Source organism: Maylandia zebra, linkage group LG18 (assembly GCF_041146795.1).
Source record: "Maylandia zebra isolate NMK-2024a linkage group LG18, Mzebra_GT3a, whole genome shotgun sequence".
Lineage (NCBI taxonomy): Eukaryota > Metazoa > Chordata > Actinopteri > Cichliformes > Cichlidae > Maylandia > Maylandia zebra.
The window spans coordinates 23721092-23739082 of NC_135184.1; the positions used below are offsets into that span (position 1 = coordinate 23721092).

The window sequence follows — 17991 nt, forward strand, 5'->3', positions numbered from 1 at the left end:
AAGCCGGAGAGAGAGAGAGAAGGAGGGAGGGGAGCAGGAGTGTATGCAGAGGGGGAGGGGGCTGTGTGTGTGTGTGTGCGCTCCCAGGGATTTGACACTGCTATTCAAGCCCTGTGGTTACCATGGTGCTGGCTGCCTTATATGGCCATTGGAGTCAAAGAGCAAAGAGAGTGGGCTGTGTAGGGCAGCGTGCGCACACAAACACACACACAGGAAGAATGTGGAGGATGTCTGTCTTCAGAGATGCAGAGAGCATGACCCCGAGGCCTCAAAAACCATCCCGACAAAACCAGATTACCCAGAAGCCCCACAACAAACACATGCAAGCCAATCTCCTGCTTCGCCTTTGTCTTTAAGAGCACCCTCAGATTCATGCTTTCATATCACAGTAAACTTTATTTTTTAAGAAGCCAAGCGAGGTAGCATCGAGGTGAACTTTAGTTCCCAGCGCAAAAGCGCACTGCGCCGTGAACGGTGCTCTTTGATCCCGCGTACATGCGAGCAGTTCTCCCGAGAACACTTTTATTGTGCTAGAAAATAGAGGTTACCATTTAATGGTCACTGCTCATTTCTCAGAGGTCCTCTGTTTTCAGCGCTTTGTTGCTGCACACGGTGTTTTGTGTCGGAGGTTACCCCGAGAGGTCAAGCTGACTTTCACGCCCCTTGCCACGCTAAAAGCCCGGGGTCAGATTCCGATAAAAGGGTTGGAGAGGAGGGACGACAACCTCGGATAAGAGCTTCAAGAGATAAGTGATGAATCTGCTTGTAAACTGCGCAGCTTCATGGGGGTCGCAGTCGAAGATATGGATAGATGAAAGTGCCCTGAGAGATCCCATTATATGCAACTTGTCTTATCTAGAGATTGTGAAGGTATCTCCCCCCCAACCCCACCCTACTGACAAGCAGCTGGTTAGCCCCACCCCCATCTGCACTTTTATTGCATTCCTAAATCTAAATCCAGCTTTACCGCTCTCCCCCTGCAGAACACTGTGTGTATTTGTGTGTGTGTGTGTGTGTGTGTGTGATAGAGAAGCATTGTCCTAACCATTGTGCAGCTAATGGGTCATCAGAGGTTTGTGTGGGAGAGAGTGTGTGTTAATTTGAATGAAAGTCCCTTTAATTAGGCCTCTGTGCCTGCTTATTGTCACTTCTTGTGTTGAGAAAGATTAGGCTTGTCAAATAAAAGGCTGCTTATAAAAGGAGTGTGTGTGGAGGGAGATGAGATACCCAGCAGGGCCGATAATCAATACTTTTTGTATCTGAAAAACAGTAAATTTAAAGAGTTCCCATTAATTGCCCTGTCGTTAGATGTCAGAAGATTTTCAATTTGGCATTGCAGGTCAGAGGATGTATTACAGGTTGATTTACGCAATCAAAAGAATGTTAAAACCATTTTTTTCTGAGTGTTTTGTGTAGCTTTATCGCATTATAAATAATGCTGTCAGTAATATTTTAGAGCTCTTGTGGATTCAAACCCCTGGATTCTGAACTTTTTAGTTTTTTTCCCCTTTTTTTGGCCTTTATTTTGAGAGGTTAGTACAGGGAACAGGCAGGAAACAGGGAGAGAGTGAGAGGGGGATCTGACACACAGGAAGTGGTCTGACCTGCACGCAAACTGAGGCTCCGGCAGTAGCCTTTGGCATTTGTGTCGCCTCCTCAACCGGCGGAGCTTTAACAGCACCCAACTGCCCTTCTTGTATGCCATTATCCATGCAGGTTCAGCATTAGCGCACCAGATTGCTGCCACTGACATGTTCTGTCTTCAAAACATGTCAATGGCATCTTCCTAAACTCTCAGTTTTAAAAATGTCAATAATAAAATTGTCATTTACAGAACCCGAATAGCATTTCGCACACAACAGGTGTGACATTTAAGATCACTTTTTGCAGAAAACAATGAGAATATTTTACATTCTCGTCACTTCAACGCCAGCGTGTCTGTCCGATTTAATGCTGCTACTGGGGGCAGCAGAGGTGTGACCTTTGGACTTGCAGGATGTGATCGCTCCCAGCGAGAAATCCAGAAATGCAAGACTGTGAAAAATATCTGTCAAGCAGCCAGAACAACAGACACAAACGTGCATACACATAAAATAGTGAAGTCTGACTATCTAATAGCAGTTTAAACATTTTGGAGATTCTCTTTAGGTCAACAGGGTCACGCTACTCAAAGTGCAAAATGCTCCCACTTATCAACAGTTTTAAGATAACAAAAATAGAGAAGTTTAAAAAAAATGCTTTTTTTATGTTCATTGCAAGAACGGCTCCCCTGCTACACTAGTTTAGTTGGAGAGCTGAGCTGTTTTTCTGTGATGTGTTCTTTTGCTGTTGAACAACTGATGGGTTAGCTCAGTTTCAAAGACTGCTAAAATAAAAGTAAAATGCAAATTGGCATGTTAACATATTGAACATAAATAAATGAAATATTGTTTTATTTGTTCAACCTTTTGAGCACTGCTTCTGTGTACAGTGGTCCGTTGCTATGATGCGGTTCACTTTTCGCGGCCTCGCTGTTTTGCGTATTTTATTTTTGCATGCTTTTTGTTTTGTTTTTGTTTACAGCACGTCCTGATCGGCTGTAGACCATTGTCAATCAATCTCCTACATGCCATGTCTCCAGCTTGTCAAATTTACATAAATCTTCGATCGCTAGCAGTGTAACTCTGAAGTGCTGTACTTTATGTTTGTAAATGTTTTGCACCTTCAAAGGCACCTACAGTAGCACCCAAAAGGCAGAGGAGGATGCTAACCATCGCCGAAAAGATTGGACTTCTGGACATGCTAAAGGAAGGTAGAAGTTACCGTAAGCGAAACAAAACAGTCAGATAAGTCCAACTTTACTCAACTCATTCTTCTTGCTTCCTCTGCTCCCGTACCATTGATTCATTAATGTTGAATTCTGTGGCAGCTGCTCTATTCCCATCTTCTGGACCTGAAAACAAGGTTTGATCTTTGGTTTTATTCTATGATACTGGAAATATTTTTCTACTAAGATTTGAACTTTGAGGGTGTTTAAACAAGAGAGAAAAGTGTGAAAATGTTCATGCCTGTCTGAGAAAAGTGTACAAAGTGTGTAGTGAGGGGTTTTACAGCCTTAAAACATCTATAATAATTGTAAAAAATAAAGTTGGCTACTTCGCAGATTTCACCTATCGCAGGTTATTTTTAGAACATAAACGAGGGACCTCTGTATACCTGTTACTTGTATTACACTTTTGATTGGTGTAAGAAAGTCAGTGAAAGTTTTTTTGAAGAAACAGAAAAAAAATCTAAATTGGCATCCATGAATAAAGTTATTATCTCTAAATTTTGACTTAATATCTCAAAATTAGAGTAAGGGGCTTGAAAATGTGTCCTACGGATGGCAAATTTTTATCTATTTTTTTCCAGTCCCATGAAAATCAAAACATTCCCACAGGCAGAAAAAGCTTCCATAGACAGTCACATCAAGTGAAAGAGTCAAATGTTTCTGATGTTTGCCGAAAATTATGAATGTAGAGGTGATGCAAACAGTGAAAATCAGAGCATTTCAACTACACTACTTTTTTGATGAGTTCATACTCCGATATGACTGACAGCTGCCAGCAGGTAGATCCAGTCTTGCAACAAGCAAGCAAAGGTTGGTCACCTGTAATAAACAGCACTTGTGATTTTTAGCCCAGTCTGTTCTTTAAAAAATAATGTGTGTGTGACCGAAATATCTATGAACGTCACCTCTCTGAGATGAGATACACAGATTAAAGGAAAAAAAGAGCTTAAACTAATTTAACCCCTTTAAAATTTTAAGCACAGTCTAGATCAGCAAACCATTTCCCAGGGTCCCTCAATGTTGAGTTTTCACGCACCAACATCAGTAATTATAAATAATTAAACAATCGCACACCACAGCAGGCAAGCATGCATTAGTATGCACCACCATGATGATCTTATGTTTTCCATTTCCTCTGATATTGCCTTGATGACGCTCTTTTATATATATATATATGTAAAAATGAAATTGAAAACAAAATAAAATCTATCATAAGAAGAAAAATGTAAGTGTGCTTTATTTAACAAAAAGTAATAGATTGTAACAGCACCAGCAGTCTGTAACATACTGAAGAATCTGAAGTACTCGGAGCATTGCAGTGCCTCGTACACGAACACTGTGTCTTTGTATAGCTGGCTGTGGCTTCTTTTACTGAGGTAAGAAATGTCCAAGTTTGTTACGGATCCGAGGAACCAAGTGAACAAGACACAGCTGAATCCTTTCCTCAAGGTTAAGCAGCCTGATTGGGGTCAGAGTTGGTGAATACATCAAATGCTGACAAGCAGCTGGTTAATAGAGGACATGGCTAGCTAAAAAGGCCTGTTAGTTGACTTTACAACCCCATCACTAGACGGAGGCTTTGTTTGCTTTAAAATCACATCTAAATATACACAGTTTTACATCTCTACGTTTACACATGCATGTAAATCTGGCAGGTCTTGATGCATGCACAATCATCCAGCTCCGTAAATCCCAAAAGGTTGATTCAGTTCATGTGGACGTAACGTTTTCACGTATCCAGTGACTACAGTCCGAGACAGATTAAGTCACACTTGAACGAGTACCGAAACCTTTCTCCCACTGAAAACGCTACGGCCACATGAACTCAATCAACCTTTTGGGAAAAATCTGGCATGTTTTTATGTGGGCTCAAATATTTCATTTAAACTGTGCAAAAGTTTGACTTTTTCCTATACGTCTATCTACCTAAATGTCTCATTTCTATGGGATTATTGTCCATCTCTCAGGTTAGAGATGACTCTAGGTTATTCTCAGTAAATCATCTTATGCAATTCTAACATGAAACTAGTTTTCCAAGTCTTTAAACTCTGCTCAGAAAACCTATTTGTCAAATTTAAAATGATTGTTACTTTTTTGGCTTTAAGCTGCCAACTTTCCTTTAAATTTAAGTTTACGGGGCAGTTAATTGAACCGTTTGCTTGTGTAGACAAGTTGAAACATGAATCACTACTGTTCGTTAACATTTTACCTATTTAAGTTAACCTTTAAATGTCTCATGTTAGGCCATCCCTCTCCCCGAGGCATCCCCACCGAACTCTAAACTGATCTAAACTGTGTGCTTTCAACTGCATCAACATATGGAAAGTAGGTCTTTACTTAAAAGCAGTCGTGAGGCGTCTGTGTAGCCTTTTTTTTTTTTTTTTTTTTTTTGCAGGGATGCTGTTTTCATCACGCTCTGATGGCCGTCAAATGTTTAGACTTGCAGTGACAGCTTCGCCCTGAGACCAGCGTGACCTCTGACCTTTGAGGAATGGACAAGCCTGGTAACAAAAACAGAAGCCTTTTGTGTGGGTCAAAGGGAAAACATCTGCTGTGCTGAAGACACAGAGAGAAGGAGGGGAGGGGGATTAACTCCCAGGTATTCATCATTTGGTCTTTTCAGTCACCTCAGATGAGAGGTGCTTGGTGGGAACGTGCAGAAAGCCACTGTACATTCCATCATTACAAGCGAAACCCCCCCCTTCCTCCCGATAATTTCCCGTCTGCCTCATGGCTCAGCAGGAAAAAAGTGATTAAAAAACATAGATAAATACAATATATATGAGGGGGAAATTTCTTTGATATGAATGCTCCAGTCTTTCTTATCACATAACCGCAGGAGGTGCTGGCCACAGCTATTCTTTCATTTTTTATTTTTTTTTCTAAATTAAATTTGAGCCAGAATAAATGATCTGAGAGGATGGCACATCACAGGGCCTGTTGAGAAAATTCATTTCAGCAATTCTGTCTTTGATATCATCGCGCATTGTCGTGATAAATGAACGTCTGAATTTTTTAACCCCGCCGACGCGGTGCAGTGCCATTTAAATTCAGCTCAAGCTGGAGCGCAGACAACAAGAGCAGGTATTTCCACTTTCTTTGTGCACAAACTCTGCACATGCCGTTATTTAGCACCACCTTGTTTATTTGCCTTTCCGCGGTCTGATGATTGACGAAGGCATGTACCACCTCTTTCCTTAAGTAAGCCACCCAATACTGCACATGTTCAACATAACTGCGCAATGTGCACATGAAACATCTCAAATCCTATGGTGTGATTCTGGGTGTCATCCAGGAGTTTTTATTAGGAAATAAGTTTGGGGTTTTTTTGGGTTTTTTTTGTTGGGGCAGATAAAACAGTATGCCAGGCAGGTGGTCCAGGAAGCACTGGAGTAAAAAAGAAACATGTAAATTAGATGCCTTTCCAAATATTTGGTATTAAAGTGAAAGCTGGACAGTTTAGGGAATTATCGAGCAGTTGCCAGGCAACCAGCGGAGCCTCCAGGAAGTTAGTGCTCCCAGCCGACACATAACACAAACCCCCTCCTGGTAAAACTGCAAATTGTTTATACACTTTGGTGTGTATGCATTAGAAAAATGAGATGTAACAATTTAATTTGTGACTGTTGAGAGCTGAGATGAGAACAGCCGTCGAAGTTTCATATCTGTCACATGAAGGCACAGACAGGGCAATGTTAGCCTAGCTTAGCATAAAAGCTGAAATCAGATCTGGATGTTCACAGGGACCAGCACGAAGACAGGAAGCTACTTCAGAAGTAGCTTTGTTTACATTTTTACATTTTATCTTTATCACATCTCTTCACTGGGCAGAAGAAAATCCATCAACACAATTAAAAAGAAAATTAACCGCTCGTACACTGAACCCGCTTTATTTCTGTGGCATTTAAGTAGAAAGTAGATTATGTTAAAAGTGAGCCTTTTTTGCTATTGGCTGGATTATGTTACCTGTGGTCATAAGCAAGCCAACTTGTATCAAGACTATATGCTACACAAGAAAGCAAATCAGATTATTTTTCAGATTTTGCCTTGAACTTAAGAAAGTGTGAGGGAACAAGCATTTGCAACATTAAAACTATCTGCCTAAAGTTGTGCACATTTTTCCTGTGCTACAAGATGGTTCTGACACACGTGAACATGGACACGGGACCTCTTGGGGTGTTCTGTGGTGTGTGGATCCTCTGTGTTTGCGCTGGGAATTCCAGTCTGCTCTCAAGTGAAACTGGAGATGGAAATTTTGATTTGGGTGGGATATGGAGAATGTGGAGGCCAGCTCATCATCACAGACAGAATAAAAGATGACATAGCTTCTAGGTTTGAAAAAAAAAGTCAGTGTGCCTTAAAAGCCTTAAACCTGCATTCTCTCCAATGGCCAGCAGGAGGCGATTCCTTTGGATGCAAGTCAAATTCCGCTTGTATAAGAGTCTTTGGCCCTCACCTTTTTTTGGTCTATGACATTATTAAACATTTCCTTGATGGGTTATGAGCTGAATATTCTATTCAACATGATGTCAAACTAACAGTTAAGTCAATTTTGTGAATTTGGATCATTCTACGAGTCAGAATGAATGATAATCAGAGCACTTTGAATCATAAGCATAGAGTGTCCTCAGTCTGTATTTCAAATCACATTCAGTTTCAAAACACTGACAACAAAAATCCCCAGCTTGAGGCTTAATAACAGTACTTCACACATCAGCTGGTAACATCAGGACAGCAGTCATAAAACCATTTTTAGACAGGTGCTATGAAACTAAGTAACATCTCCATCAGTGATACACACAGCTGCTACACATTCAGATGTTCACATTTTTTTGGAGCACATTTTAAAAATTCAGCAGCACGTGCTGTATGAAAGAGTCAGTCCATCAAATATTAACTAAAAATCTGATCTAAATAACAAAAGCTGTTAATTAGTAAAACACAAATTTGTCCACAGCATTACAAAGAATTTATAATTCTGTGTTCAGCTCTTTAAATTGTCCTCATGTGTTGCAGTATTTTCACTGCTTTACTGTTCACGTCTGTTTTCTTCTCATCCACCTCTGATTTTGTGGCTAAATTTTGGACATATGTTTTGCTGTGAAATTGCAGCTTTTCAAATACTTTTTTTTTGTATATATGGAATGCTTTTTAAGAAATATCCATCCATTCGCTTATCCTTCTCAAGGTCACGGGGGGTGCTGGAGCCGATCCCAGCTGTCATAGGGCGAGATGCACCCTGGACAGGTCGCCAGTCTGTTGCAGGGCTAACACTGCAATCAATTAACCTATCCTTGCATGTCTTTGGATGGTGGGAGAAAGCCGGAGTACCCCACGCAAACACAGGGAGAACATGCAAACTCCACACAGAAAGACCCCATGCCTGATGGTGGAATTGAACACAGGACCTTCTTGCTGTGTGGCAACAGTGCTAACCACCGTGCCACCGTGCTGCCCTTTATAAGAAATATATCTTTTTATAAGCAGCCAGTCTGCCCACTTTCAGAATTTTTTTTTTTTTTGCACGTTAAAATCTGCAGCAATATTTGAACATGAATATCTCAAAACCTATTAAAGATAAAAGACTGAAATTTTTATTGTCCGTTCGTACCATAAAAATGACTCAGGACCTGTAATCTGGAATAGACAAAAGAATATCTGTGTTTGGGCAAAGTAAATATAAAATAAATAAATAAATAAATCAAGCCATCCTGTAAAATCCCATATTTGAGCACACATTGATTTTAAAAAAAAAATCACTAGTGTCAACTTCAGGACGTTATATTGTTGTATGTCACAAAAATACTGAAGGAAACATGCAGAATACTTTTAAACATGTTAGTCAAAAAATGAAAAAACATGCAATTTTTATCAAAATGTTAGGCTATATTGAGCAAATATGACAAGTTGTGACAAGATAGTCCTGCCTGGACAGAACAACATTCTCAAAGTTTTCTATTGGCACTCCAATTACAGCCAAGAAAATAATTTTGTTAAATAGGTGCATATTTTTCATTCATGCACATTGCCTTAGAGGAGTATAATAATCCAGGCAAAGCTTAAAAAGACTTTCCTGACGCTTGGAGCTGCTACACACACATGCATTCAGCCACTACATTTCCAAGTAGATCTGTGGCTGTAGTAGTGTTTATGTTCCTCTAAGTGGCAGTGTGTCCCATGACGATTACTGTATGTGACTGTCTTCTTGCTGCGCCATCAGGACAAACGTTACCTAAATGATTATCTCTTAAGATATGTCATTACTGATTACCAGCCTGCTGCAGGTAAATGTATTAGAAATCTGTCAGTTTTGGTACATTGTACACTGTAGAGGCCTGTGCTTAATGTTACTGTTTAATACATCAGCTGATTTCTTGACTTGACAAATTTGATATGTTTTAAAAATATGTAGGAAACTATAAAAGAATCCCATAATGGTAAACTGTGTGTAATATTTCACCCACACTAAAACGAAACTTTCACATTCATAAGATCTAAAGAATGTTTTCTTTATATATGTGTAAGAATTATTTATATGTGCTCATATTGTAGCACCAAGGTTTACTTTAACCACTTCCAAATGTTTTGTTGCTCATTTGCAGAAGCAGTAATTCTGCATTTTAAGCGAACATGCAAGCAGCCCTCAGTGGATTTTGTGTGGGTGTATGCCCTCTCCAGTTTCAAGAAACACGAGCATAATGGAGGTCTTCGAGTTTCAAGGAAAATAAAAAGCACAATGCAATACCTTCTCTTTGGTCTCTCCAAACACCCCCTCCTGCCACATCAATTTGAAAGAAAAAACCGCTGGTGAATGACAGCGTGCAGCTTTTTTATAGTGTCTGGCTGAATTCTGATATTTTTATTTTTCAATAAAATAACTAAAAAATCCTGTTGAAGGGAAATATTTTCTTCCCGCCACAAGCCTGAAGTGTAATCTGGCACAAACATTTCAAGCTCTGTGTTTCTGTTAAAGGTGCTTAACCTCAGCTGCAGGAGCAGATGCTGCACACCTACATTAGCTGCTGCTGTGTGGGAGGGGTACACATTTGGCTTGTTCTCACATGAGGTGCTAGAAATTGCGGCTGTTTCACACTCACATGGGCAGCTGTTGATGACAGTTTTGAGGCTGAGAAATAAACAGAATTTGGTTTAAATAAACAGTTTTTGCAGTAACGTCTGCATTTTCTAACAAAAAGACCTTAAGCGGCCTCTTAAAATCATCGTTAATCATGACTTTAAACTTTTTTTTTTTAAATCATGCAGTCAAGTGAAATATAATTGTTATGCTTAGATGGCAGGTCTCTCTTGGAAAATGAGGAAATGAGAATTTTTAATCTCAATGAGATTTTTTACCTGTATAAACAAAAGACTAATAATAATTAAAAAAAAAAAGATTGCTCAGTTATGTCAAAAAGGTTTTTCTTGGTTGTTGTTATTTTTACAACTGCATGAAGATCCAAATGTCTACCATGTTCTGAGACAATTCAATTAAAATACTTCTTTTTTAAATTACCAATATTAATGGCATAAAATCTCTCAGATAGATAAGGACTTTATTAAGTGCACACTGCAGATAAAATGGTCTTTATTATAAATATAACATTATCTACAAGAAATATTTTCTTGATTGTTAACGGTCAACTCAAACACTTAATATTTGATTTATAGTCTTTGTGATGGGAGTCCTGCTGGGAAAGACGCACCCAAAGCAAAGAAATCACACAAAACTGGACCCTATGAGCCCTTCCTGTTATTTATGTCACAAAGGAACCTGAAATTCACATGCAAGGAGATTTGCTCATGTTCAGTGGCAAAAAATGGTGTTGAACCACATTTTAGTGGCTCATCACCATCACCACTGGAGTCCGACTTCACTCCGGGCTTCACGTGTTTAGCGTACGCTGGAAGTAAAACATAGCTCTCTGTGCTGCTCGACCAGGTCGGCATCACCATGATTCCAAAAATAAAAATAAAATGGAAACCGGACCCACCATCTAGATATTAAAAAAAACAAGCAAACCACTTCAACCTCAATTAAAACACCCTTATTATTTGTGTAATCTGTATCCTGTGTTTGTTGAGTCTTTTCTGTAGATTCTTGGCAGCTTTGGACATCAGCAATTCCTCTGCAGTGTGCCACTTCCTGTCAACCATGTCAACAATAGCGTTCAGGACAAAAGTTGGGATTCTCACTCTTACATTTCATTTTAAATCGCGCGTGTGTGTGTGTGCCTTAGTGCATGTTTGTGTTATGACAGAGGGAAGTGTGCTGACGTCATTGTGTTGGACTGAGACTCGAAGCATCAAAGAGCCACAGAATAAGACTCTTAGAGGAGCATCAGGAGCCATTGTCCTCCTTGTCAGCTGCGTGATGGAAATCACTGTTTATGATCCCATGAAAGATGGATTTGGCAGATTTACAGGGAAGCTCCACACATTCAGTCCAGTGAGGTCCTCGGAGCCCATTGGTATTTGGGGTTTTTCAGCAGGCCTTAAATTCTGACTCAACCAATTGCAATGAGGTGCAGTTCGCAAATTACAGTAAGAGAATTTATTTAGTTTTTCCCAAGAAAACATCTGGCTCATAAAGCATGCAGAGAGGTCATCGTGTGTTTGATAAACTCTGCATAGGTGTGGGCGGCCAACGGAGGGAGGAGACTGGGAACAGGACCATTCCCATTATAGGAAATGTGTGGCCAAAGGTGTTTATAAACCCTTGCCCAAGTTTACAACCAGCACACAATCGTTTCTATTCTCTTGTAGCACAACTGCAAAGAGGAATCTGGTCAGGATCTGCAGCATATTGGGCTTCACTGGAAGACTTTACAAGAAATGGGGTGTGAAATCAGCCGGACAGTCTGAAATAATTCAGCATTATCATCTGTCTCCTGGTAACTCTCAGATCTTGGACTTGCTTTAAGCCCTTCGTTTTGTTTTGTTTTTGGTTTTTGTTTTGATTTTTTTTACTCTGTTTTAGAGCACCCATGTACAGCAGCGGCTATTCCCAGGTCTCCAAGCACAGCCCACAGGCTAAAAAAAAGATGCAGTACCGCTCCAGCAGCAAGAGTTGCGGCTACTACATGCGCATCGTCTTCTTCTTCTCCTCGCTCATTCAGTCTCTTATCATAGTTAGCCTCGTGCTCTTTCTTGTCTATGGTAAGACGCAGGACTCTACATGCCAAGAACGCACGCAGGACCTTGAGGAGCGCTTCAGTCAGCTATCCTTGGAGAATGTGGCTCTCAAGAAGCAGAGGACAAACTTGACCAATTTCCTCAATGTCACCCTGACTGCGAAGGCTCGGCTCGACTCTGACCTGACAATACTGCGTCAGTACACCAATATGTCAATTCTGTATTTCCACGAATGCGATCAGAAGCAGGTGAGGAACTGAGCTTTTTACAATACCGATATCTTTCTTCTATGTCTACCTTCTTATGTGTTATCTAATTTAATTTATGAAGCTTTCATCTTTTTAATAAGTAAAATTACAGATGACAGGAAAAGATGATCAATACACCTGCAATACTTTAGCCAAGTTGATGCAAAATAATAATATACTTAATATTTCATTTGTGCTTCACAGCTTGATGAACTGCACATTAACAATAAATCCACAGGTTCAAACATACAAACTGTCAAATATACGGTCTTACATTCACTCCTGCATGCATGCTTACGCACACACATCAGAAAAACAAGAATAAAAAAAGCTATAAAAATGAGCTTTCATCATTCATTCAAAGCAAACCACATATTCAGCCAGGCTGAGGATGGCTGTTCCAGAGTCTAGGAGCCACAACTTCGAATGGCTTTGTACCAGCTGAGCATTGTTTAAATGCAACAGCTTACCTAAGTATTGCTGACCATTTCCATCTCTTTATGGCCAAGCTGTACCTATCTTCTGATGGTCAAATCAGAGCTCTACATTGATATTAATGAAATTTGAAAATTAATTCTGAATTTCTCAGTGAATGGCAGCAAGATTAAATGTAATATTTGAGTGCTGGCGAGTTTTTTGTTTGCACCAGTTGGAGACAGGCTAAGGAGGACACAGAGGTGTACATTCAGTGATTTACGATAATCTGGACAGGGGGCGGCACGACAGAATGACTGACCTCCTCAGAGAAGCTGTCAGGTCCAAACACCAGAACCTCAATTTTGCTGGCATTAGGATGCAAGAAATCGAAAGATATCAAATTAGTAATGGCAGTGAGGTATTTACCCAAGGTGGTTATACACGTTAAAAGGTGAAAGTCTATGATAGTTGTACCTGTATTTGAGTTTATGGGCCATGCTGAGGGTTAGGTAAATGTTTGTAGATAAATTATATGAACCCCAGTGGTTAGGGTGAAGATGGTCCTGGTAAAAAAAAGCTCCAAGAAGTTACGCATAAATTTGTCCACAAAGGGAATGTGTCCATTCCTGCTGTATAAAAGTTGGCAGAGACCGCTGAACTTCACACCACCAAAACTGGAGATGAATCAAAATGATCATAGATCCATAGAACTTTAGCTCAAATATTTCTTGCGACTGGCAAACCTGAAGTTTTAAAAATGTGTTTTTTCACTCTGTTTTAGAACAAATCCCTAACACTCTGTTTTGTTTTGTTTGTATTAATGTCAACAGCTACAGCTCAATACTGAGCTGCTCTCATGCAGACTCTTACGATCCTCCCCATGCCCCATGTCAAGAGGTAAATATGATACGTCTTCAGTGCAAGCCCCAAAATAAATACATTAATGCATTTCATGCAGCTGTGACTTACTTTGTATGTTGTTTTTCTTTTCTATTTTTTTAAAGCTACAGATTTTAATACTTGTAACTGTGGGGTGATGGTCGAAGAACTGAAAGCTAGGTTTCAGCTTGTGAGTTCCAACTTCACCCAGTCAGTGCAAGCCATGAAGATGGAAATGGAGGAGATTGCCAAAGAAAGGGACAACCTCAACTTGGAGACCATCAAGCTGAGGAGGGATATCGCCACAAAAGAAAAGCAGCTGCAGATCTACGAGAAAACATCCAAAGATGAGTTTTCCCAGTCCTTGGGTTCGGTCTACAATGTTTCCAGGGCTTTTCTGCACAAGATCGATTCGCTCTTCCCTGCACACATTGCCTTCCAGATCACCTGTCCGAAACAGAGGGAACACCTGGAACAGATCCGCTCCAACTGCACCAACCTGTCCAGAGAGGTGGAAGACAAGCTCCAGCGTTACATGAACACCGTGGGAAATCATGTGGCAGGCATCCAGCATGAGAACATCCGCTTGAAGGCTGAAAACTGGCGATTCTCTGAAGACTACCGCTCGTGCAGCAAGGAGCGCGCAGGCATGGTTGAGCAATACAAACAGAACCTAGACAAACTTCAGCAGAAGCATGATCAGGACCAGGAGAGACTCCTGAGGGAAAAGAAGAGGCTAAGCGGAGAGAAAGAGGTCTTAGAAAGCACCGTCAATTATAAAACTAAAGCGATTGAGAGCCTTATGCAGCAAATCGAAATTCTCAACAAGTCCAAGGTAAGAAAAAACACTCAAGACTGATCGATATGCTACACAAGCCCCGCTTTTTGAGCTTTTTTGTGTTCTTAAATATCCAAGTTATGTAAAAACTTGGATATTTCAGGAAAAAAAAAACCCATTTAGTCATCAAAAACCTAATTTAATTTTCAACTGAGTCCTTCATCCTTCCAAAGCTTTTCTCAGGGGTACTCAATGACAACTGCAGACAGAGATTCATGCTATTATGAAAAGTGATCCCATGCAATTTGTCTTTGTCTGTATATTTTGTTGTAGATTTTCCTATAAAACTATTGATAAGTGCAATGATCTGCATTTATTGATACAGCAACTAGCTGATTTTGTGCAAAAACGTTAGCACTGCTGTTAATGACAGCCTCTGCGGTACAGAGCAAGTGCAGGAATGCTAACATAGAAAAAAGCCCATGCCTCACCTCTTTGAGATAATGAGGTGTTATATAAGGTGGATGAGATCAAAGCAGCATGACTGGTTGTTGGAAATGATCCAGCCTCAACTCCAGCAAGTGCAGAAGATGAGGGGGGAGCAGGGTATTGTCCGCCAGTAAAAAACTAGAGGGCAAAGAGGTGAAAGCAGGCAAATGTTTCTGCCTTTCGTGTTAAGTGTCTGCTATGGTCTGAGGAGAAAATTTGAACCTAGATGTGAAGCTTAGTGCAGTTTTGTGATTACTGAGGAAAAATTGAGTTTTTTCTTAAAGCAGAACTTGATTTCATTGTTTTGATATTTTCTCTTGATTCACGTGTTTTGTTGTGTTATACATGAATGAAAATTGAAGGCTCTATTTTCTCTCATGTTTAAACGGACCATTTTTTATTTTTCAGACAGGGTTTGCTGGAGCCCTGGCCCATCAACCAGTACAGAATCGCTTGGGTGTCGGCTCTAATTCTCCAAGCTCTACCAGTTTCGGTCAGCAGGGTAAGACAGGGTCAACTGGACTGTTAGGCCAAGGTTATAGCTCACTTGGATCATTCAATAAACCTGCATCAACTCTACTGGGTGCAACTGGAGCAAGCTCCTCAAATACACCCTTGTCCACTGGGTCAAGAGTCAGCTCTCCTGGGTCAGGACTTAACAATCCAAATCTTAGCTCAGGTGGAATAGGCTCAAATAACCCATTATTGAGTGGGAGAGGCTCTTCTTCCATCGGGTCTTCCTCTGGGTCATCAGTGTCTACTCCTAACCTCAGCTCAAATTCGTTTTCCTTGAATAAGCAAACTTCAAATACAAGAAGCTCTGGCTTAGGATTAGGTTCATCATCCTCCTCTTCCTCCTCCTCCTCCTCCTCCTCCTCATCATCATCATCAACAAGTAAAACTACCTTTGGGCTTCCTTGGTTTGGGAGCAGTAACTCAGGTCAAAGTAAAACACCAAGTATACCAGGGAAAGGAACATCAAGTGGTACCAGTACTGGAGCTGGATCGCCATTTGGTGCAGGAAAACCCAATGGAATGACAGGTACACCCCTTGAGCATAAATAAATACATTTGTTTTACTCTTATTTATTATTCTCACTGTCAAACATCTAAATTTATATGATTAATAACTCATGGCGAGGTCATGATAAATCACTATTTTCTTATCTTTTAACAAATAGGCAACATCGCTCAGCACATACAAAATCTACAACGCCTGATCAACCCGCCTGGCCCACAGTAAGTATTGTATTTATTCTCTGAGGATTATGAGTTATTGCAAGTGTTGTAAGTTGCTGATTGCTGAGTCCTCCTACATGACCAGGAGGTGAGCAACCAAGATGGCGCACGGGTTCATCTTGAGCCCCTGAAGGTTCTTACCGATGTTGCTAAGTGAACGCCTAGCAACAGGCTAAAATGACCTCATTTAAGCATTTCTCCACCTATCTATCTGCGTCTGCATCCACAAAAGCTGAATGGCACATGATATATTATTGCATCATCGTGTTACCTAGCAACCACGTAGAAATAGGTTAAAATGACCCTTTTTATGCATTTATAAACATTATAAAAGCATTGCATCATTTTCCTTTCACGGTCAGCAGGCCAAATAATACTGTAGAATAGGCATGTACTGGTATTGTTATTATACTAATGTTCAAAAAAAAGAAAAGTGCAGGTTCTTAAAGAAAGGCGCAGGGCAATAAAATATGACACTAAATGATGTAAATGACCATTATTAATGCAGGATTATTTAAAAAAATAGTTAAAATCAACATCAGCCATCACTTATGTTTTACTTAATGCTGAAAAGTGTGCTGATTAAAGAAGCAATGACTTTGACTAGTTGAATGTCAGCCTTTTGGGTTTGATTATAGAATCATAAAGACATACAACAGGGTATAATACTCTGTTCACAAACCTGTCTAGCTCTTACTAAATTAAGTTGCCAGCTGAAGACCTGCAAGTCACTCAAACTAGAAACACTAGTGGGTTATTTGTGCACCAAATAAAATTGAAGAAGCAATGCAATTGCTTACGTGCGTGAATGAGGCAACAACCTGTGTGGGTTTAAGTCTGCTAAAATAGCCAAGGTAGAGCATTTTTTTAAGCAAATGTGCTGCTTCTTTAATCAGCATGACAGATTTCAGCCTCTGCTAATGTGATTAATTGGCCTTTTTAGACAAACCAGTTTTTTTTAGGTAACACAATGTTCGATGGAACACCTTACCAAAAAAATTTGGATTTTGGTAAGCGGTGGGGTAAATACATAAATGTTTTAAAATAGCTTTATAGGTTATTTCTAAATAGTTTATATCAAAATTTTCTAGAAGACCCTTGTGTATTACACAGATTATCACCAAAGTTATCCTTTAACAAAATGTTGCAGGTTTGATGCACTTCCACTTTATATACAATTACCAAATTTTTGTCTTTCTTTCTTTCTTTCTTTCTTTCTTTCTTTCTTTCTTTCTTTCTTTCTTTCTTTCTTTCTTTCTTTCTTTCTTTCTTTCTTTCTTTCTTTCAACAGAGAGAAACAAGAAGTCTCCAGAATGCTGGGTTAACCATATCATTTTTATAATCTGTTGTTATCTGTTACACATGGCTTCTCATATTGAGTTCTCACATTGTCTATACATAAAAGTACTGTATAATACGCTCTGCTTACGACAGGTAATGTTTCAGTATGCATGAATGAAATACATTCCAATAACTTGCACTTTTACATTTAAAATGTGAAGCTTTGTCATGCGTGTATGAATAATGGCATCTAGTATTTAGTATATAGTATTTTTACACTGTAAATACAAAGATAAAAATAAAGGTTTTGTTTAAGCCTAAGCATGTAAACTGTGCCTCTAGTCTCCATTTCTCTGTCTCCTTGTCTTGTTCTTTATAAACAAAGCTATTTAAAATATTATCCCATTCAGATCCGGAAAGAACTGTTTGTTTCTGTGTGCGTCACCTATTGTGTAACTAATTGTCTGCAGCTGACTCCCAAGCCCCTCCTGTGACAGCTTATTGGCAACACGGTTTAATCCTTCTAACATGTTTATGTTTACCTGCCAACTTGTTAGTATGGAGGCAGAGAAAAATGGTAGGAATCTTTTGACAAGCACTTAAAAACAGTGCGTAACCTCCTTACGGCAGAGAACACGGATATCCATAATCTAAATAAGATCTTAAAATACCTCTCATTGAAAAAGAAAAAAAACAGGTGGGAAAAGACGGAGCAATCG

At 39.7% G+C, this 17991-nt stretch overlaps 1 protein-coding gene across 3 annotated transcripts; it reads left to right on the forward strand.

The window, feature by feature from the left end:
* Positions 1–11230: 11230 nt before the first annotated feature.
* On the forward strand, positions 11231–17602 carry plvapa (plasmalemma vesicle associated protein a). Of its 3 annotated transcripts, none has more exons than XM_076876964.1 (7): positions 11231–11350; positions 11573–12189; positions 13437–13503; positions 13611–14320; positions 15161–15794; positions 15934–15991; positions 17283–17602. In XM_076876964.1, the coding sequence occupies exons 2-7, from the start codon at positions 11794–11796 to the stop codon at positions 17314–17316; spliced, it is 1899 nt and encodes a 632-aa protein (XP_076733079.1). In that variant the 5' UTR covers positions 11231–11350; positions 11573–11793; the 3' UTR covers positions 17317–17602. The 3 variants fall into 3 exon arrangements, with proteins under 3 accessions (XP_076733079.1, XP_012772260.2, XP_012772259.2); XM_012916806.5 differs by lacking the exon at positions 11231–11350 and having other exon boundaries at positions 11532–11700; positions 11787–12189; XM_012916805.5 differs by lacking the exon at positions 11231–11350 and having other exon boundaries at positions 11532–12189.
* Positions 17603–17991: the final 389 nt, after the last annotated feature.